The sequence below is a fragment of the Montipora capricornis genome, chromosome 11, assembly GCF_036669925.1.
Source record: "Montipora capricornis isolate CH-2021 chromosome 11, ASM3666992v2, whole genome shotgun sequence".
Taxonomy (NCBI): domain Eukaryota; kingdom Metazoa; phylum Cnidaria; class Anthozoa; order Scleractinia; family Acroporidae; genus Montipora; species Montipora capricornis.
In genome coordinates this window covers 23,104,006-23,127,194 of record NC_090893.1, presented here as the reverse complement: position 1 = coordinate 23,127,194, position 23,189 = coordinate 23,104,006, and the positions used below count along the sequence as shown (strand labels likewise).

The window sequence follows — 23,189 nt, the reverse complement described above, 5'->3', positions numbered from 1 at the left end:
ATTCATCATGTACGCTTCAAAACGCCAGAAATGTTTTGTCTGGAACCGACTGTCATATAACTCGTATTCGAGGCCTGTAGATGCCCTCTTACTTACGATTTTTTCTCGTGGGGCACCTGTATATGGAATGTTCTTGTCCAAATTCTCCCTGAGCATACCGAAATGTAGATTCATTTTATTCCCTATGTCTTTTTTTATCACTATATGATCGACCCCCACTGGAAATCTCGTTAATCATTGTCGTCTTACGACCTAAAGTACTGTTTATTACTTTTCGAGTTTCTCTTACGTTGCCGCTATTTTCTTGGATGTCGTAGTTGAAATGTTTTTTAATAATTTTGATATTAACCTTGTTTCTGGTATTTCTGAGTATAATTTAGTCAGTCTAACTCATTCTTTGTTTTGACAAATCTACGTAGCTTGTTCTTTATTCGCGAGTAAATTTGATTGTTGGAAGGGAATTTTTCGAGAATTCACCAAAATGGTTGATTTTGTTTCCCTTGTGGTCCACATTGAAAAGCTGTTGTCAATGAAACGTTTGAAGTGGGCAGGTTAGAGGGAGTGTACTTTCAAATAGCTGTTTTTTAACATGAAGCGTAAAAATGACTGCAAATGCTTTTTCCGTTTTAGTCTCCATTGCAATGCGTGAGTCTGCGAGCTTCTGTGCATTTGGAGTTAGTAAAAGAACACCACAATACAATGCATCTATCGTATGTTTTATTTTGACATTTTGAAAATACATTCGTGAGAGTTGTAAGTTCATTTAGTTTGACTTTGACACTACAAAATTATTATTTCAATCCTTTGTTCATCAGCTGATACGTGTAGCTTTCTGTTTGGAGTTGGTCTTGGAGGAAGATCTGCTGGCGGCTGAGTGGATTCTCTTTAAGTTCGTTTCTGTGGAACTTAAGGACGTTCGCGCTAATTGTTTGTGCGCAATGTTACTGCGCAGGTAACGCGACTGTCACGCATTACTTCGAGCATTAGTGAAGTTGAGGTTTTAAAACCTTTGCAAAAACCGTGGACGATAAGTCTTGCACAGCGTTGGATCAGAGAAGATCGTGATCAGTCAAAATTGATTTAAAATATTTATGAAAGTCAAGTAGACTACTACACGACTGATATTCGCGAGGTTTTATCAGTCGTACACTAGTCTACTTGACTTTCATACAAATTTTTCAAGCATCAGTTAAAATAACATGGCGACAAAAACGCCGAGGAAAAAATTCCAGGCCGGCAAAAGAATGGCACATTTATTTCCGAATCATCATGAAACTTCAAAGAGAAATGAGCGGGAGGATGGAAAAGCTCTGGAAAAGGTAGCTTATCGAGTAGACTAGTGGCTGAAAGTTTGGAAAACTCGAGGACGAAACGTTGCGTACATTTAATGGGGCTGTTTCTTTTTAATGTTTTTATTACCCTACGAACTTAACTTCAAAGTGAATGCATGTTTTTAAAGTTCTTTTCCTTTACTTTCGTGAAAATTGAGCAGTACTTTGGTCTTCGCCCGCTTGAATAGTGCGGACCTGCGTGGAAACAATCAGCGAGCGATTGAATTTCACCAAAAAACACACTCCAGAGGATGAGCATGACGGCAATGGAGAGATATTATACAAAACACCAACCAAATGAAGATGACCCCTGCTTAAAACTTCGTTGCTATGCTCGAGAAAGGTTTTTTTTTCGGTAAAAACCTTTCATCTCTTCAACGATCGATCCTCTCTTGGGTTCTAGTCCTTGCCCGACAGGTCACGCAAAAGCGTGACAAACGAACTTTTCCAAGAGCTTTGCAAAATCACATCGATTTTACTCGTTCAGATCATCGGTGACCCCTATTTTTTTAATCATGAATCACTTACTTTACTTACTATGTACAAAATATGATGAAATGAAAAAATTCTCACCGTAAGAAGTTATCTTTTTTTAACATTTTCTTTCCTCGTGCCATCGAATTCTGGTAGTGGTTGCAACAGATAGAGCTTACGAAAACGCTCGTCGAGGATGAACTCTACTGTTTACCACATCCCTAGCGGCATACAATTATCTAAAAATCTCACTCCTAAAAACATATGCACGGAAACTTTCACTCCAACAGTTTATTTTTATGATTTTCGATGGATGAGCAGATGAGCCTACATCTCGCTATTATGACCGATTTCTCGAAATTAAGGCATTTTTCCACTGCCATTTTCTCCGAAACAAAGTCGGTGACCCCCATTTTTTTTTTCATTTTTGAAGTATGTACTTTATGACCTAACTCTAGGCGAGAAATGAAGAAAATCTCACCGTAGGAAGATTTTGGCGCGAACGGCCTTAATCAGCATCGGTCTTATTTCGTTTACCCATTTTTTTTTTCTAAGGGGCCTCCTCAAGTTTTTCTTTCATCGTTTTGCTGAGGGAGAGGGAGGTAACACAAATGTGGATGGCATGATTTTAGAGTCCACTTAAGGATGGTGCCTGCAATTGTTATTACCCATATGTTTTGCACATATCAAAATACTCGGGTTGCCCATGGGTGGTGCTTTCCAATACAGGGATATTTTTGGGCAGTTTAAAACTATGCGGGGAAAGCAGAACTCAGCAATTGCTCTTGGTATCCAAAAAGAAAATTGGGGTTAACCATCCATTGTTCGGAGCTTCAATTTGGAAAAGAACGCTATATACATTGCTTTGTATTTTACAGCTTTTTACAAATATTGTTGATTAATTAACTTTGAAAAATGCGTGGCTACTCCCAATTTTCTTTTTGGATTTCAATAAAACTTGTAAAGATTTGCTATTCCCGCATATTCCTAAACAGGGAAAAAATACCTTTGAAGTACCTTATTACATGAAATTTCGCGATTAAAAAAAAAATCTCTAAACTTAAGTGACGCGAAAATTAAATGTCGCGAAAATAACATGGCGCGAAAATTAAGTGACACATTATATCAATGGCTAAAACAGCGACTTTATTACACACCTTTATAACAATCATTTTGAGCTAATATGTGGTAATGTTCTGGTCATCTTCGTCACTACTGCTTTCCGTCCCTACTCCAGGTAGCACTTCTTTTGTACAATCCTCAAACTGTCCATTTAATTGCTCCTTGAGTGTGTCTCACTCAAAAACGCGAAATTAAAGTGAGTCAAAACGCAAAATTTCGCAAAATCGCGAAATAAAGGTGTCGCAAAATATGCGAACCTCAAAATCGCGAAATTAACGTGTCGCGAAAATTTCACGTAATAAGGTAGTGGGCACCGTCCTTAAAAAAGCCGCGGTTTCTGATACTGGGACAGTTGACATTAAACTTTTCAAAGTAAACGTTACCACCGTGAATTTGTCTTACCAAACAGAGCCGTCTGTCTTTAGCTTATATTTAGGCTACTGTCACCATCTGTATCATCGTCACCGTCCATAATTGTCAGCATAAATTCTAATTTCTTTTGCAGGTCTTTCATGGAAATACTGGACGAAACGACATTGTCAAGCATAATCTTGAGGAGGTTATCATAGCGAGCTTCGTCCGCTTTCAGCCAACTGACTTTTTTGGTCATAAGGCATTGAGAGTTGAGCTCTATGGAGCACTTAAATCTCTAGGTAACTCATGAACTTATTTTTTATATGTTTTGCAGATCCATCTACATGTAATTATTTAAAAAGACAAAATTAGAAAAGAAAAAATGAACTCCATTTTTGAACTCGTTCTTTATGTATATATGTTCAGGAATAGTATTTGACAGTCTTCTGTTAGCACTGTAAAAGTTCAACATATCCTCTACCTCTGAAATGACGATTATGTACGATTTCAAATTTTCTCTGGATTGACTGTAATCGTCAATTTAGATTACTCTGTCCCCGGACTTGTGGTAGCAGATGAAGAGAAAAAAAAGTAAGAGTTGCATCCCTGGACGGGATGTGAACCTGGAGCACCCACTGTGAAGGAGCTGTTTTTATTCACTTAACAATTAAAGATCAACTGGCTCACAATTGCACCAATTATTTATCAAGACGAAACTTGTAGTATATATAAAGTCATTGCTGAATAGTGGTTAAGACTAGTTCTTGATTTTAAAATGGTGAGCTTTTTCTTGAGGTTTGGTAATGAACATTTTCTCCTGTGTAAACTTGTTTCTTAGCCAGTGATAATACATGACATTTTAAAAAAAATTGACATTTTAAAAAAAGTAATGTTCTAAAAATAGCACTGCGGTAGTCTAGTGGTTGGGTGAAAGGGTTATTAATCGAACATTCCCAGCTTTGAGTCTAGCGAGGCTAGGCATTGGGGTTCTGATTTACAAAAACTAGGTCTGCAATGCGTACTTGTGTGGGATTTCAGTCAAATAGACGTTGATGATTAGCATTACAGTAACGAACACATTTTGTCATGTTATAGTGAATAAAGATTCCGTAGAATCCCAAGCTGCACAAACATGTTTGCACACCATTTGTCAGAATAAACCTGTTGGGATGACCGGTGAATAATGGTAACAGTTTTTCCAAAATCAGCAAACCAGCCCAACGAGATGGCACTTACCATTTGCAACTGTTTTCGGCTGATGAGAGACTGGAAACTGGAAAATTTACCAAATGGTATTTAAAGCAAATTTCCTCTGTTCCGTTTGGAATGGAAAAAGAGGACTACCTCTGTATAGGTAGTCTACAATTTTTGAATGGATTTTCCGGAAAACTAGGGTGCTTACCATTTGTCCAAAAAAGCCGGAAATTTCAGTTGAAAGTGAAATGGAAAGGAAATTTTTGTGGAAAATCCGTTCGGAAATTGTGGACTACCTCTAGAAGTAGTCCTCTATTTCTGTTCGGAACAGAAAGGCGGAAATTGCCTTACCATTTGCTAAACTTTCCAGTTTCCAGTCTCTCATCAGGCGACAACAATAATGGGAAAGCGAATTGCAAATGGTAAGCACCATCTCATTCAGTTGGTTTGCTGATTTTGGAAAAACCCTTTCATCGGTCATCCCAGCCGGTTTATTCTGACACATGGTAAGCACTCTCACTGTTTTATTTGACTCTCACCCGAAATTTTCGGATTTTTTTGCTAAATGGTATTAAAAAGCACTGTAGCTCTCTTATTTTGCGGTTACACGGGGGTCTTTTTGTCATGGTAAGTGACCTTTTTACGATGGGATACTGCATTTAGTGAGTATTACCAAATTCCCCAAAGTAAATTTCTCGTGGTAAATATTTATGGAGTATTCAAGAAGATCACACAAAGCACCCATGAGATTAAATGTGGTGTTTTGATGTCCAAGGTTTAAGAGCCAATCACAGTTCTCCATTGAAATGGTTTTCCTTCGTGATAATATTCTTTTAACGTTAGCAAAATCAAAAATCCAGTGTAGCCGTTGGTTGACACAGGATACCAAAACTTAAATGTGACGGAGTTTGGGATAATGTACCATGATGGTAAATGCCATTTACTGTGGTTTGTGTGTTCCCAGTCAGCAGACAAAGCTGGACATGGCTCCAAGTTATCACAGGGGAAGGAGGGGGCGGTGAGTGACAGTGTTAACAGTCACTAAAGTAAAACATTTTGCAGATTAAGGCTTGTGACGCATGACAATTGGGTGCAATTGAGCATGTGAGTTTCTCAGCCACCAAATATTTTGCAATCAACTGCCAAAATGTGTTAGAGTCAACGTGCTTCGGGCATGAACTCACAACTTCAAAGACTCATGAAATATTTGCGTTCTACAAAGAGGTAAATGCTGTCTACTCTTATTTGTAAGTGGAAATATTGGAATCAGTCGCTAGTAGCAGAGGAGAATTTGTTTACAATAAAGCTGGATAAATCAGCAGGCAAGTGCAATTGTCAGCTAAGAGTTCATGCTTCCAGCTTTAATACAACACTGTACGTAAACTATACTTTTACAAGTTAGCCTTTCTGTTTTAACATTACCAGTATTAAAGTGTGAAATTTTTTGACAGGAAGTTTGAAGACATTAGTTTTTGTGTGGGATTTCCCCACACTTTGTCAGCACCGGCGATATGCCTGGCTTTATTTGTTTTCGAGCGCTAAGTGTTTGTCACATGGTCACATGTCACAATCATTATTGCACTTGCCCGCTGATTTATCCGGAATTATCGTAAACAAATTCTCCTCTGCTACTAGCGACTGATTCCAATATTTTCGCTGATGAATAAGTAGACGGCATTTACCTCTTTGCTGAAGTAGTGTGTTCATGCCTGAAGCGTGTTGACAGACTAACACATTTTGGCAGTTAATTGCAAAAGATTTGGTGGCTGAGAAACTCATATGCTCAAATGCACCCAATTGTAATGCGTTAGAAGCCCTTACCTGCAAAATGTTTACTTCAGTGACTCTTAACTCTATCAATCACCGCCCCCTCCATCCCACGTGATAACCTGGGGCCATATCCAGCTTTGTCTGCTGACTAGGAAATACACAAACCGCAGTAAATGACTTTCCCATCAAACGGAACAGCAGAAATTTTCCTTACCATTTGCTAAATTTTCCAGTTTCCAGTCCCTCATCAGCCGAAAACAATTGCAAATCGTATTAAGCGCTATCTCGTTGGTCTGGTTTGCTGAGTTAGAAAAAAACTGTTACCATTTTTCACCGGTCGTCCCAACCGGTTTATTCGGACAAGTGGTAAGCACCTCTAATCTCCTCGAAACTAAAAGTCCAAACATGTTTCTCCCCTAACCATTTTCTCGTCTGCAGCTTGGAGATTCTACGGAATCTTTACTAGACATTTACCACAACATGTATAAGATGACATTAATGTATACGAAATATTTACTGTAATGCTAATCATCAACGTTTATTTGACTGAAATCCCACACAAGTAGGCATTGGCACTGGCACCGTCACACAACGTGTCAACAAATCGTAGCTAAAAGAGAGGTTACCTCAAATTGCTCATTGTAAATCTACAGGATAATACTGGACTTTGTCATTATATTATATCTGCCTGTGAAACTTCGGTTGTTGGTAGCAATAAACAGGAGTTGAAAGTAATGAAATAATTTCATATATAAATTTCTTCCGACGGTTGCAGACTGCGTCACGCATACTTTCAGTGTGCAATTGCAGACAGTTCTGTCTGAGAAGTGGAATTTTGTACGATTGTTCCTTATTCATCCAAGAATTTCTTGCATATGCAAACAGAAAGGGAGTTTTCACGCACTAAAATACATTGTAAATACCCAACTGTCCGTGGTTTAACTTAATCTCCTCCCTCCGAATCTCCAAAACTAAGAACTATGACAAATCAAGAAATATCTAGACGTAAATTGTCAGTTTGGCTCTGTGAAAGCTCACAAGAAAGCTAAGTTGAAGGGTTGTACATGTACCCTGGTCCCAGAGGTTTTTCTTGATTTTTCCCCGCGTGAAAGAGCCGCGAAGCAGCGAATGCAAGTCTCGAGGCGGCGAGAAAGAAAAACGTTTCGTGACTCGCATTCGCCGCTTCGCGGCTTTCTCACGCGGGGAAAAATCAAGAAAAACCTTTGGGACCAGGGTATTGTACATGTGAAACTCAGTATAAAGTAACATATTTTCAATCTTAACTCGTTTTGTGTCAGAGTGAAAAACTCAAATTTATTCTAAAGTGTTTACAAGTACCTCAACTTTTCTTTGTTTATACGACTTCTCCTTACCTCGTAACTTTAAAATTGAATGGAGAAAACATGTAAAGATTCACCAAATAGCAACAGCCGAGAAGAGTAATGGCAACCACACACAAACACTCATTCCCAGGGTCCTCGCTCTTCCTAATAGAGACCATGCATGTGACAAACACTTCTCCTGACAAAAAAATGTATCTTAATTTCCCATAATCCCTAGCAAGAGCTAAGCGTCCTAAACTGACAATAATAGTCAATTTAGAGAAACTAATCGTCATTTCAGAAGTAGAGTATGGGTTGAAATTAGTTACGTATAAAGAACGCTTTTCTAGCACATTTTAATTTAATAAGTAGTGGTGTTTCTGGACTTGTGCGGTATTCTGTATTCAGCAATTCTTTTTTCTCCATACCAGTTCCTGTTGAAGCTCCTGTTCTTGTCAAGTTGACTGCACAATCATCGACTAGTGTCAATGCCTCTTGGAAACTGCCAAGACGGTACTACGACGAAAGAAACTTGATATCCTTTAAACTTCTTTACCAAAAGCAAGACTCCAACGTATCAGAAATACAAACTATCAAAGATGTGGCTTGGGTTTACGCAAAAAATGTTTCAATTATCAATGGTTCGTTGGTTTTCTTCTGGCAAGTTACAGGGCTTGAGAAATTCACAAAATATGAATTTAAAGTACATGTCTTCAGTTCTGTGGAGTGTGGGCTAAAGAGTTCCTCAAAGATTGTAAGGACATTGGAAGATGGTAAGGGACTGTAGCTTTTTATCAGGCTTAGTATACCTAGTCAATCAATCAGTCAATCAATCAATCAGTCATTTATTTTAACACGTTACGTTAAAGAGCTATAAAACTCGAACATGAAAAAATAAAATCTATAATAACTACAGCCACGTGACACGGCGGATATGTTGGTTGGTAACACAATACAATTTATTTTCGCAGAATTTGCATAATAATAAAGTTTAGTTCCCAGCGGAGAGACAGCTTAGTGTTCTTACCAACCAACATGGCCGCCGTGACGTCAGATACAAAGCAAGAATTCAATTTTAAAAACAACAAAAAGCCACATACTAAAAAACGTGACTTGGAAAACTCTAAAACTCGTTCTAAAAGCTGTTAAAAGCTATTATTGTACACTATAAGACACGTTCTAAAAAACTGCAATCGTGCAATTTACTTCTGAAGTCACTAGCATCACTTGAAAGACGCACATGAGAAGGCAAACTGTTCCATAACTTAGTTAATGAGTAAGTGTCTTCTTAAATTTACAATTAAATTTAGGTAATTCCAAATTCAAGCCCTCCCCTCTTAGCCTATACCGTGTATGCCTGTATTTAAAAAGGCTAGCAATATATGTAGGACCCGTACCATTTAGACATTTAAAAAGAAGTATTAACGCCTGATGTAAGCGCCTACAATATAAAGATGTCATGCTAGCCGCAGTGAGCAGTTCGTCGTATGACATTAACTGGTTGTGCCCGATTAATGTTCTCAAAATATAACAGTTGCCATCTTGAGATGGTTGCGTTGACCCGCACCTATGCCTACAAACAAAGGACCACAGTATTCGAGATGAGGTAATATAAATGCTTTAAAAGTTTATCATTGCATCATGAGGAATTAAGAAAACGCCTTATTCTTCTCAGTGCAGAAGCCTTGGCATAGGCTTTCTTTAGTTGATCTGATATGTGTTCTTTATAGGATAGGTCCTTGTCTAGAGCTACTCCAAGAAACAGTTAATAGATCGGAGAAATTTTATTTGAGCATTATTAAGAAATAAAGAATAATGAAAGGCACAGGGTCCGACAGAGAATGCTTGAGTCTTAGCACAGTTCACTGTTAAATAGTTGGACTAAAACCACGACGAAAGAGCCTGGAGATCCTTGTTGAAGGAAAATTCTAGAATGGTGGGAGATACATCTGACATGTAGGCAGTCGTGTCGTCAGCGTACAGCCGCAGTGAGACATTAGGAACACAAAAATTTAAACCATTAATGAATACATGTATGTTGAACAACAACGAACCCAATAGTGAACCTTGAGGAACGCCAGATTTAACTGTTTTGAAGTCAGAGCATACATGTACGCCATCTAATCTGACACATTGTTGACGACCTAGCAGGTAGGTGGACATCAGTTCCAGGGCTCATGTAGAAAAGCCATAGGCCGTCAACTTCGCGAGCAGAAGGCTATGGTCTATGGCGTCAAACGCTTTAATCAAGTCCACAGCAACCACCGCTACAGCTTCTTTGTTATCAATACTGCTCCTCCAATCTTCCGTCATTTTTAGCAATGCAGTGCAGCAAGAGTGAGTTTTCATAAATCCAGATAAGTTTGAAGACAAAACGTTATGAAATGCAATTGGGGGCAATGTGGTGAATTACAGCTGAATGAAATCGCAATTTCCAATGCCCATATAGACAGACAATGATTATTCCGCATGGTGTGGGAGAAGATAGAATAAATTTAGATATTTGCAAGTTTAGAATATGAAAACAATCGTGTTTTTATTTATTGATTGATATATTCATTTATTTACGTATTTTCTTGTTCCTGATTAGCCATCTTTGTTCAAATTAATTTCCTTTATTGGAAAGAAAGGAAGAAAGTTGCTTTTCAATTAAGAATGGTGTTGAATCACATTTCTTCTATTTCATTCCATGGGCAAAGTTCATTCTGATTTCTTGTCTTTGCTGCATTTGAACTCTTTCAGTCCCATCAAAAGCTCCTAGCAATTTTACAGTAACTGCTAACACATTTACGGCTATCATAGCGTCCTGGCAGCTTCCTTCCCCTGACTCCAGACATGGAATCATTAATAGGATTTAAGATATTCTTCAGGAAAAAAGTCTCCGATATTTACAGAGTAGAAAAAATTTCTGTTTCCAACATCACGATGTACACAAAAAATGTCACCGGATTGGCTAAATTTACACAATATGGATTTCATGCGTTGGCCTTTACCTCCGCTGGTGATGGAATGAACAGTTCTGTTCTGTTCGATTCCAAACACGAGAAAACTGATAAAAGTCCGAGACCGTTAGGCCGAGGGCTTTTTTTGTTTTCGAGTGTTTGGAAACCCCGGTAAAACACGAAGCATGAGTTTTTGAAATGGCATCTCAATCGGTGCCTAATTGCAAACAAAAGAAAGCGCACAGTTGGTGATGATAATGTCAGTGTTTTTTCCCAACTGAAGCTTGTTTATTTGAAGTAGCCATAATTTGCATTTAGTGGCGTCCAGCTAGTTCCGAAACATGGATGGGTTAGGTGAGGATGAATTTTGCCGGTTTCGACCTCCCAAAAGTGTGCAAGAAGAAGATTCTGTGCTTGTACAGTCCAAGCCTAAAAGTACACGGTACAAAAAATATCCAAACCCGGTTTTTTTACAAGGTGCATCCATGTGACCTAAATGCGGTCACGCAATTGGTTTATCACTTGATGAATTATTAATGAGTTTAAGAAGTTATGTGTCAAAAGCTCAGTCAAGCGTAACAAAGGAAACTATGTACATGTACCATTAAAGGAAATTCAAGTCAGATGAAAAACAGTTTAAACACGAACTTTGCCACACTTTGGCTTTCTTTGTATCTCATTTTGTTGCAATTTGATTGGTTACTTTAAAAAAGCCTTGAAATCTGATTGGTTGTTTTGTTTTAGTGTTCCTTTCTCAATGGCTGGGGAAATTAAGATGCGATTCAGAGCAAACAAAGTGTTATTTGTGAATAAATCACACTGCTGACTGCAAGGATCATTACAAGCTGTGTTGCTGTCTCTTTCATATCATTTATGTGTCATTGAAATCTGAACTGAAGTCTCCATGTTTACCAGGGGTATAAAAGGCCAATAATATCCAGAGACTAGGGAAAACATTTCATAAAAGAAACGTTGCATTAGATTTCAAAGGCATAAAGTTTATCGTTGCACTAATGTATGATGGGTGAATTTGTTTCATGTTGCAAATTTTAATCGTTATTGCATGTGAAATCATCTGCAGATATACCTGTTCATGAGAGTTAAGCGTAATAATAATATTGTTCCTTAGTTTTAAACACACAGACAGTTAAGTGCGTGTGCTAAAAATTTCATGAAAACTATTGCATTGAAAATTTGATTCTATTTTATAGCAGTTATGACTTACGTAACCACGCAGCCACCATTGTTAGATGACAGTGGAGCAGGTTTTTTCATTCCGAGTATTCTTGGTTTTTCCATTGGCGGTGTATCTTTGCTTGGCTTTCTCCTTCTTATTGGTTTTTCTTGCCATAAAAGGAGAAGGAAGAAGTATCCTGCAAAGTGGTAAGCTTTTTTTTCTTTTAACTGGTACAGTTGTTTTTAATGACTCATAAATTGGGGTAGATAACACAATGCTTCTTTTTTCAAACTACGATAAAATAATAATAATAATAGTAATTATCATTATTATTACTATTATTATTATTATTATTATTATTATTATTATTATAAAACCTTTTATGTATTGCGAAAACTGAAAACTACCTGCAATGAAATTGACAGAGGACATTGTAGATTTTAATATGATCAGAAAGAAGTAAAGTCGTGCTGAGGCCAAAGATATGCAATTTTTGACACAAGAACGTTTGCCTACGCAAAGATAATACATTGTTGGGTAAAAAACTTATCAGTACAGTGATCACGCAAATCAGAAAACCCATGTACATTTGTATTCCCAAAAATGAGTTAAATTTTATGGCTGGATTCGTTTGCAAATTTACGATAAAGGGAACAAAAGGAAAATTTCACGTCTAATGAATAAAATTCAGTAAAGCTGTGAATTCACAGTTTGTTTTTATTGCTATGCAAAAACTTACGGTGGCTTTCAAAATCTCTGGCTTTTCTATCTTTAGGCAAATAGTATTGTGAAAATTTAGACAAATGTCGTAAATTGCGTACACGAAGTAGTGATCGGAAGGTCGTAGGTTCGACTCCTGAAAAGTAGCACTTGGATTATTTCCGAGTATCCCAGAAACACCATCAAAATCATGGACCATGCCCTGGCACCAACGAGTCTCCTATAGCTCAGTGCTTGAGTATCCGAACTAGTCATCTGAAGGCTGTCGTAGGTTCAATACCTGCAAAGGAGCTCTCGGATTCTTTCCGAGTATCACTGAGTTACCATCGGAAATATCCTCTCTTCATTTCATTCACCGGGATTAACATTTGTCATCCACTTCATTTAATATAATTATAGCGAGAATGCATGCTGCAGACAATTTCAGTCCTTGCAGTTTAGAGGCACAGTTGTCATTGGAACCTACGATCACGGACAAATTCGGCCTTTGGGACACTCATTCCAGTGCACATTTTTGGGACTTCACTGAGGCGCTTTTCCCCTTCCTCACCCAATCAATGTTGGGCATAAACTGGTCCACTCTCAGTCCTGCACACTGTTTTCAGTTCATTTCCCTCAAGTAACATTGAATGGGGGAAAGGGGGTTGCAAAAGAGTCCATAATATGCGATAAGTGAGTTGAAAGATAAACTGCTGAATTGTTCTTAACAATTTGTCCATGATTGTAGTTTAATGGCCTAGCTTCCACTAGTGTCCTATAGCTCAGGGGCAGATAGAGCATCCAAACTAGTAATCGGAATGTCGTACAGTGTAGGTTCGACTCCTGCGGATGGCCACTCTGATTTTTTCAGAGTACCCCTGAGTCAACATTGAAAAATAAATCTCTTCATTTCATTAACCCGGGGGTTAACATGAAACATCTCGTTCTGTACAATTGCAAATATACTCCATTTCGACACTTTAGTCCTAGCAGTAAAGAGACTGAGATCATTGTCACATGAGCAAAACTGGGCTAATATCTCAAAGACATTTTTTTGCCTTGAAATGCTCATTTTTGGCGAGTAGGCCTTTTGGATGTTGTCCTTTCATAATAGAGTGTTTTCATGTGACGTCACGGCGGCCACATTGGTGTCCCTAAACAAAGGAACAGCGGCCATGTTGGTGTCCGCAACTAATTCTCCGGGAATTGAGCTCTGTTGTGTCATACAAACGTTTTCCTTTGTTTCGGTAGAAAAACAAAGTTACGTGAGTGAAAACACTCTGTACCCCGAAAAATCCCATAATTTCACAAATTTACCTACTTTTTTATGACATCACACTTTAGAACTCTATGAGGTAATCGGAAGGTCCAAGGGTGGGTCTGAGCTGCAGGGTATCATTAGAAAAGGTGTAGGGTTGTTCAAATAATGATCTGTGACCCAAATCTCATTTAAGCCTCAATGGAGTGGTCTCACGTAGTCTCAGAGTTGCAGAAACAAAACAAAAAGATAGCAAGAAAGGCTGTTGTGAAACCTCTATATTGTTTATGGTCCAACCTGGTAAAGCACTCGTAGCCAACTATTAGGGATAAGCCCCACTCCTTCTGCGACCTACAATAAAATTTATTGTGACGTTGTGTGAGTCCCATAACTTACTGAAACCTCGTTCCACATCTGGGTAGCTGTAATTGATGTTGTTCCTTTGGGTTGTTTTCTTTTTAGGACAGCAAAGGATATTAAACCACTGAATTCCTGCCAAATTCCTCCGGAGAGAATAGAATTATTGGAAGAGGTGGGTCAAGGAGCATTTGGGAAGGTGCACAAAGCCAAATTGATTAACGGATTGGAGTTCTTTAAAAAGAATACCAAAGACTGCTGTGAGAAAAATTTCAAGTACAAGATCGTTGCTGTTAAAGAATTACATGGTGGGTATGAAAGTGTCTATTCCTTGTATGGATCACACACTGAAGTAATTACCTTGTATTTGTATTCCGGAGTCAATTAAGCTCAGTAAATAAGTACGCAATAGCAAGCATCAACTATTTAGCTTCGACTTCAACTGCATTGTATTATTTGGATATTTGTTCTAGAGAACTGCCCCACAATAGTTGAATACCTCTTCATATAGTTTGTTGGCTGTTTGGGTATGGCTAGCCTTTACATCGTTTGCAGTCTGGAAAAATTTTAGTCATCTACATGTAATCAGGTGTCAGATATTTATGCCTTGGACATTGTGATACAGTAGCGTTTTGCTTTGCACGAGACACACGTCTCATTCAGAAGCATGATGCCATTAATGGTACTTCGTAATGTGTTAAAAGGAGTTCCTTTAGGCCTAAGAACTTTACTTCATGTATCGCTCTTTGGTTGGGGTTTTGGATGATGTCATGGCAAGAGGGTCACTTAACGTAACGTGAATCTCATTATATAGCGGTATGTCGATGAGTGTGATTGCACTTATGTCATGACACTGCGTGCAGCAGCAAGCAACTCTCAAGGGTGGACCGATTTAGGGCGATTAACGGACAACTTTACGGGCTTGACTTCCAAATATAGTGTTGTGGATGTAGTGATAAGGGACACTTGATTTATTCCCATGACTCAATAAGCTGGAAACTCAAGTGAAGCTATAATCCTCGCAGTTATGAACGCAATTTTTGTAATTGTAGTTGAAGTCCTGAATTTTTCAGGCTTCTTTACGCAATTGCAAAAATTGCGTTCATAACTGCGAGGATCATAGCTTCACTTGATTTCATATCCGCAGTTCATATATGATCCATTTCATATATAATTTCATCGTTGATTCATTCCTCACGGGAACGTTGGAACCCACAACTGCGAGGATCGTATATGATTCATTTCATATATAATTTCATCGTTAAACTGTAAACTGAAATTTTATTTAACAATTATTACACGAGCACACATCAAATATGAGATTGTAAATAGCTAACGAGGCGAGTAGTGCCAAGTTGGGGATAGCCGGTCTCATATCCAACAAGTGCGAATGGAATAATTGTTTTATTAATGTTTCATTACATTCTGAACGCTTGGACATTTGGAAATTAAGGCCAATTAGCTTCCAATTAGGTCATACAGTATATTAGCTGATAAACGAGATTGAGTGAACAAATCACAAAGCTAGAAACACAATATCCGAGGTCAAAGATTCAATAATAAAATATAACCAGGTATAAGATACTGAATTACTTTGGAAATATTCTGTCTGAGTATAAATTAAGGCTCCTTGTGGTAATAGCATATTGCTGAAAGAAAAACTAAATAAATGATACCTCGATTACTTGGGAATTTAAGACGATATCACACCAACCGTAAAGACCACGAGGACAGTAAACTTAGACTTAAAAGGATCAGACTTGACAACTCATAAAGTTTGTAAAAATAAAATTAATTACTCAGAAACTATTTATACAAAACCCATTCAACAATAATTAAGGAAATGTCAAGGATTTAAACAAATTACTCGCATATCAGTCCTTTGCAAGCTTCTGAGTGACAGCTACTTCTTGAAATGTAGCTTCAATCTGATTTGTATCTCATGGAGGCACGGAAGCTACTGGCATCAAAGACTCCACATGCTGGTTTTTGTGTTCAAGGTACGAGTATTTTCTGAGATTACATTTGCGTCGACACACATTTGCCGCTTTGAGGCGCTTGCTTACGTTCTGTCTCACTTAGACGCGCTAACCCACGTAGTGATTCGTTTGTCCTCGGCGTTGATCAGCAGGGGAATCAATCTCGTTTTGCGTACTCAGGCGCCCAGGGTGGTATCGGTATTGCTTAAACGGGCGCGCAAGTGTTATTGATAAGATAAGATAAGATAAGATAAGATAGTTTGAAACGTTTGCTGAGGTCTGATATTCTGTTTTCGAAAAGTGTTCATCTTTTAAAAGTTTAAAAGTTTGCTGAATCTTCGTAAAGAGACATGTCACTTTAATTCTCAAGCTTAACACAGAAAGTTTTAGTTAGTTCTAAATTCTTTCTGTATTCATTAGCAATCATCATTTCAAATTTCAGAGAAATGGGTCCAGCTGCGAATATTTTACGATTTTTTTTCAATGTTCTCTCAAAAGGTCAAGTTGATGTTATATGCATAATCGGGCAAGTTTGGGCAATCAAGATACGTGTGTGACGCGTCACAAATATGTTTTCACAAAATGTTCATAAATGGTCAAGTATTACCACATAAGACAAGAATTCATCATTCTAAAAGCATATTCTACGCAAAAAGTAGGTTCTGGAGGTAATTTTGAGAGTGGAAATCAAGTTTACGACCGACGGTAAATACATCACATTGTTGAGGCCGCATGGAATATTTAATTACGTTTACACAACAAAAAGATGCTAACCCCACTTTGACTATATGAAAATCCTTTACTATTGCCATAAAATGTATCCAGATATCTTCACTAGGCTCTTAAGAATTAAGCTCTCTATGTAATTTTTTCCCGTGATTTCAAGCAAAATTCCCTGGATTTCATTCTCTTCGGTTCGGGCCATTTCTGTCTCGCTCAATGGCGATTTTCGGCATATCACAGTATGATGTTATTTCAACAATCCTTTGTTTATTTCAACCGATTCCAATAAAAACTGGCCAGTGATTGTATAATTTCATAAACATCCAATGTGCCAAATTTGTAAGGAAAGGGAAGTAACGCAATTTCTCAACAATCTTACCCTGAACGGCTGCAATTTTGCGGCTGCGGTGGAGGGGGGTTTGGGAAATGGATTCAAAAGGAAATTCAGTTTAAATTGATGACTGGATGCTCTTAAAAATAACCAAGAAAATTATCCAAAGAAATGTTTTTGAACAAAACAAGGAGCCGGATTTTAAAGCGCTGATAGGCCTTCGAACGACTGAGCCCTGTAGAACATCTATTGCACCAGTAAGGGCCTGTTTACATGGAGATAGGGTGACCCTTCTAGAAGGGGCACCCTCTTAGAAGGGTAAACCTTGCCTTGGCCACCCTATCTACTTGGTAGGGTAACCCTAGGAGGGCCAACTTTTTGCCATGTGAACACTTGACGTAGGGTCACCCTTCTAGCAGGGTCAACTTTTGTGGGATCGGATTACTGTCAGATTGCAGCGAAAGTCTATAATGAGGGACACCCTTACTCCATGTAAACAGGCCCTAAAACAAAATGTTCTATTAACTTGTCTGACGCACTCTTCAAGCACTTGGACAGAACCATACGATATCACTAGCCTTCACAACCTTTTCTCTGTACGCAACCCCCACTTTCAAATATGCAAAAAATATTCATCTATTGCACGAACCATCCATCCTTCCCCCTCAACTGATACCTGTACGCCTACAAACATATCGAACTCACTCTCACTTTCAAATATGCAAAAAATATTCATCTATTGCACGAACCATCCATCCTTCCCCCTCAACTGATACCTGTACGCCTACAAACATATCGAACTCACTCTCCTAAGCTCCGACTACCCATAGTTCTAAAAACTAAAACTCCATTGGTTTTTGTTTTCAGTAGGACACGTTTGACTAGGTATGGGCGGAAAAGTCCGGAAGTATAGTGAAAAGAGCTCGTCTTAAGTTTAGCGGGTTAAAAATGCAAGCTGTTTTCTCAAGCAAAAACCAGGGATTGTCTCGTCTTTATGACCGGAAATTCCCTCAAAGAGTTATACTATCTCGAGAGATGGTATATAACTCATCCTCATAAATGCCACAGCCAATTACATTGCCCGTAGTGAAAGAAAAACGGAAATACTGGGTTGTGCCTTACCGCATAGACTGCAGTCAAATTACAATAAAATAGATAACCGTTCATCACACTGCACATGAAACACTAAGCAACCTACTTTGAAACTGATTTGTTTAACATTATCTCATACCTTTTTTTCTCAAGAAAACGCCAATGAAAAGCAGAAATTAGAATTTCTGAATGAGATTGAGCTCATGAAGGTACTGGGGAAGAGTCCAAACGTGCTGCGTTTTGTGGGCTGTTGGACAGAGACCACTCCACAGAAGACGCCTTTTCGTCTTATTATTGAGTATGTTCCCCATGGAGACTTGCTTCACTGGTTGAGAGCAAAAAGAAGTCAGGTAATTATGTTAGCCAAACATCATTAGTAAGCCAATTCCTATAGATGCATTAAGTATTAAGGGGAAAACGAAGAATATTACAACATTTGCATAGGAAAATTCAAAGGAATGTTTTGTCCTAAGGCAAGCTTCACTGGCATCTTAAAACTAAAATCATCTGGCCCCAGTTGTTCCAAGGGTGGATAGCGCTATCCACTGGATAACTCAATCGGTTTTGCTAGTGTTTATTCGCTGGATAGTGATTTATCCGGTGGATGGCGCTATCCACCTTTTGAACAATCGAGGCCTGGGTGTTAGCCAAAACAAATTCTATGGTTGTGACTTTGTGGGTCAATGACGACCACAAACCGTTATTAATGATAACGCTTATTGCTTACTTGTATACACAGATTAAGGGTTCTACCTTGGGAGCTGCCCTTATTACTGAAAGCAAAAAACAGTACGCAGAAACAAAAGAATGCAACGCAGCTACACTAGACCAGGTACGGTATATGCTTCTTAATTTTGATATGATATTAAATCCAGGATGCAGACCTCATAGATCTTTATTCTCATTCCTTTGTGCCATTTTTTAAAAACTGGAGCAATATCAACTGCCTATTAAAAAGCCACAGTAAACAGTATAGGATAGCCTTGTAGAAATTATGTGACTGCAGCTAAAGCTTATAGATACCTGTACCAACAGGCCATATAATTGTGATATTCAGGGATGCAGCTAAGTGCCAGCTGCTGGGGAAAATCGCCGCTTGAGAAAAGGGTGATCGCCGGCTGAATCAAGGCTGCATTTTTGCCGTCGATCGAAGCAACTGAGAAGATCGCAAATTATTCTCTACAAAGTCTAAAAGTCATCAGATGTCTTAACAAAAAAACACGAATTTCTGTTAGTCGATACGGAATTATCATTAGAATTTATCGATACTGAAAATAAAATGAAAGCGTTGTTTAAGCACTTTTCTGCGTGTCTTCTCTTTCCCTGTATTTGCCATCTTGAAGAATGCCGGGTGTTGCGAAAAACTGGAAACAATCTTGTTACCAGGTCCCTTTGATGCTCAGAGCACAAACTTAACGGCCACAACCGAACGAGCTTCGACCTGTTATGTTACACCGTGCAACGCCTGCTAAAACATTTTTGCAGCGCCGTTGCACCTAAGTTACAGCTAAAAGTTTTAATGTGTAACAGTGGCTTTGTGCTGCCATTGATAATTTTGAAGTGACCATGTAATCTGTTGCTTCTCTTAGTAGAAGAGTAATGGACATTTAGAGTTATAGAAGGCAAAGTAGAGTGTTAACATAAATTGAGTTGACTGTAAAAAAAATAAATAAATAATGGCAGCCCAAAAAAGGATAATTAACTTGAAGGCTGAAGCTTAAATCAGTGTTTGTTAACTCAACTGCAATGAATCTTTTGTTAATTTAACCGAATAAATTTCTCACTTAGGGTGGTGAAGCAGATGGGATTAAAACAGATGTGTTGTATGAAAACAGCTGCATTTCCACATGTGCCTCAGAACATGAGGAAATCATCGTTTCTGGCAACGATGATTCTGCATCACCCTTGATGTGCTTCCCCTCTACATCGGCAGAAGATCACAAAGAAACAATCACCTCTATCAGCAATGAATGTGTGATACCCTTGATTGCCATTAGCTGCCCTACAACATCTGGGGAAGGACAAACCCTCCCTTCTGGCAACGATGAATGCACAATACCCTTTTTAAGCCTTCCTTCAATGAGTGGAGAAGAATTTGATGAAACCATCGCTTCTGGCAACATTGATTCTGCATCACCCTTGATGTGCTTCCCCTCTACATCGGCAGAAGATCACAAAGAAACAATCACCTCTAGCGGCAATGAATGTGTGATACCCTTGATTACCATTAGCTGCCCTACCACATCTGGAAAAGAAAAAAAACAAAAACAAAAAAAAGCCCTCCCTTCTGGCAACGATCAATGCACAATACCCTTTTTAAGCCTCCCTACAATAAGTGGAGAAGAATATGATGAAACCATTGGAGACGATGAAGGAGAACTCATCGGTGATATCAATGTTGAAAGTGGGATTCCTTTGCTCAGCTGCTCTTCAACATATCCAGCAGGAAATGAAGGAACTGACATCGCTGATGGCAACAATGCGATACCTTTCTTGGTAGTTTCGTCATCCGCGTCAAACCAGGAAGATGTTCCCACCAAAAATATGGGCGATGAATGTGATGAGGATTGCGAGTCATTTGCACCACTTGATCTTATAAAACTTGCCTGGCAGATTGCACGGGGCATGGTAAGTTTATAATGGTTGGAATGACATAAGTCAATTTTCGCAAACCATTTGGCTATATTCGCTATTGCTCAGCTAGCTTTAGGGTCTAGGCATTGCGGCAATAAGATCTCTGTTTGTGACTGGGAATCACGATTACCTAAACTTTATCCAAGTCAGCGTTGTAATATTGTTGTGCGCAGCATTGGTCTTCTGATCTTTGTGTAGCTTTGTAATGCCTGGCTTGGCATATCAGTACATGTTATTGCTCCCAGTTTCTTTATGGTGTTCTTTTAGTATCATCCTGATGAGATTTTTAGTGGAGGGGAAGTATTGAACTCCTATCCTTGTACAGTGGTATAAACAAAGTCTTCCGCTAAAAAAGTGCTAAGACCTAGGGCTAAGTAAGTCTATGTGAGAGGCAGTGTGGCCCAGTGGTTAGGGCGCTTGCCTTCAGATCCGGAGATCCCGGGTTCAAGACCCGCTCTGACCACTGGTTGAATTTGATCCTGTTAGTCCCTGGTTCATCTTCCCAGCCACACTTGTAAATAGCCAACTGGTTTGCCTCCAGCCAGTTGGGATGCTTAACAGTTGTTGTTGTTCTATTCTGTTGTTTGTTGTGTTTCATTGGCCCTGAAAAGCCCCTATGGGGAGCATTTAATTATGTATGTATGTCTGTCTGTTTGTCTGTCTGTCTGTCTGCCTGTCTGTATGTATGTATGTATGTATTTATTTGAAGGAATCAATTATGTTAGGAGTCACTCTCTGTGGATGTACAATAGGCCATTTCCGAGTTCAAGTCTGCCTCCTCTTCAAAGCGAGTCTAAGTGCGAAGTTTTTCTTATGAAATGAGTCATAAATCAGTCATATTTCAAGTAGAACTAATTACCATCACAAAAACTTCGCACTTAGACTCGCTTTGAAGAGGAGGCAGACGTGAACTCGGAAATTCCTTATTGGCGTGATATAATCAATGAGTCTCTTTGGCCCAACGGTTTCTTGAAATTCTCCAGTTCCCAAGCCACTAGCCAGGACTTTGCATCTCAAATCCCTAGCAATACCCATGGTTATTCTTTGTCGTTTACAGAACTATCTTTCCCAGAAGGGCCTCGTCCACAGGGACTTAGCAGCAAGGAATATTCTCGTGGGACATGGTAAGAAAATCAAGATCGCGGACTTTGGATTGATGCGGCAATTGTACCATGAGGTGTACGAAGAAGACACTGAGAAGAAACTGCCAGTGAAGTGGATGGCTCCTGAATCAATTTTTGAAGACATCTTCACCACCAAGAGCGATGTGTAAGTATCAGATTTCGTTTATTATATTCATTAAATACAAGATAATCAATATGATGTTAGTGCATTTTCATTCAATGGATTGTATTTAATGTTAGAGATAACATGTCATCTTCGGTCTTGTATTAAATAAATTCCACACCTAAGTTCAAACTACACACCAGCAGCAAAATGAACACTGTTTAGTAATTTTGCTGATCCATTTGTTTTACTTGCAGTTGGTCCTATGGCGTGGTTCTGTGGGAAATTGCAACTCTTGGTCAGTAATAAGAATTATTTATTCAATTTTAATTAATATATTTGTACCATATTTTTGGTCATTTGCCGATAATGAGCCTCCAATGCAAGGTGTGTTTTGTGAAACTACACTCATTCAAAATTGTGTATCTCTTCGGTATTACTATAACCTGGCCTCAGTTGTTCAAACTAAGCCTGGATAACTTTATCCAGTAGATAAGTCACTATCCATTTTTTATAAAGTATACTCCACATTGAACGACTAAACGTTGGCCAAGACTTTCGCACACACCTACATGTAATACGTTAATGCTCAGGGTGTGCATATTCATAGATACGTAAGCAAAGACTGAAATCTTCGCTCAAATTGACATTATCGGATAGTGACTGATACTGATTGTTTACTGACTATGTATAGGCAATTGAGTGGCTGACTGACTTCCCAATAGCCTACTTCCCATCTGACTAAATTGTTGAACGAACGAGCGAACAAAGGAACGATTTTCTTGGTTGTTTTTTTTCACTTTAAAACCTTATTACATAAATTCTTAGTGACAGGGTCCCCCCGAGGATGAATATACAACTTTTATATTTCTTTGCAGCGGGAAAGGAGACCTTCAAGGCTACATAAGATTGCGTTTTGCCCAGAACACCCTAAGTGAGACCAAAATCCGAAATTTATACCCCTAAGCGAGATGACGCAACCTTGAATTTCAGCATTTTCGCGACAAGTTTCCACTTTGGTTGAATAATCAAAACTTGGTTTGAATGACTGTTGTTGCTGCCACATCTGCGGTCGTCTTCTGAATATCACCACATGTTTGGCTGGGTCAACGCATGTTTGCGTTTCTTTCATTTCGTGTACCGTTTTAGTGGGTGAAATCATTCCTAAAATAAAAAGGTTGCGAGTCGGGTGACAAATCACTG

At 38.7% G+C, this 23,189-nt stretch overlaps 1 protein-coding gene across 1 annotated transcript in view; it reads left to right on the top strand.

The window, feature by feature from the left end:
- Positions 1 to 481: 481 nt before the first annotated feature.
- LOC138024638 (uncharacterized) overlaps positions 482 to 23,189 on the top strand; it is a 44,125-nt gene continuing 21,417 nt past the window's right edge. Inside the window, exons 1-12 of the mRNA XM_068871860.1 lie at positions 482 to 551; positions 631 to 710; positions 3,433 to 3,580; positions 7,999 to 8,340; positions 11,721 to 11,892; positions 14,106 to 14,352; positions 15,922 to 16,000; positions 18,279 to 18,475; positions 18,865 to 18,957; positions 19,914 to 20,753; positions 21,817 to 22,028; positions 22,244 to 22,284. Of these exons, the coding sequence (XP_068727961.1) occupies positions 482 to 551; positions 631 to 710; positions 3,433 to 3,580; positions 7,999 to 8,340; positions 11,721 to 11,892; positions 14,106 to 14,352; positions 15,922 to 16,000; positions 18,279 to 18,475; positions 18,865 to 18,957; positions 19,914 to 20,753; positions 21,817 to 22,028; positions 22,244 to 22,284 (2,521 nt within the window). The remainder of the gene's footprint in view (positions 552 to 630; positions 711 to 3,432; positions 3,581 to 7,998; positions 8,341 to 11,720; positions 11,893 to 14,105; positions 14,353 to 15,921; positions 16,001 to 18,278; positions 18,476 to 18,864; positions 18,958 to 19,913; positions 20,754 to 21,816; positions 22,029 to 22,243; positions 22,285 to 23,189) is intronic.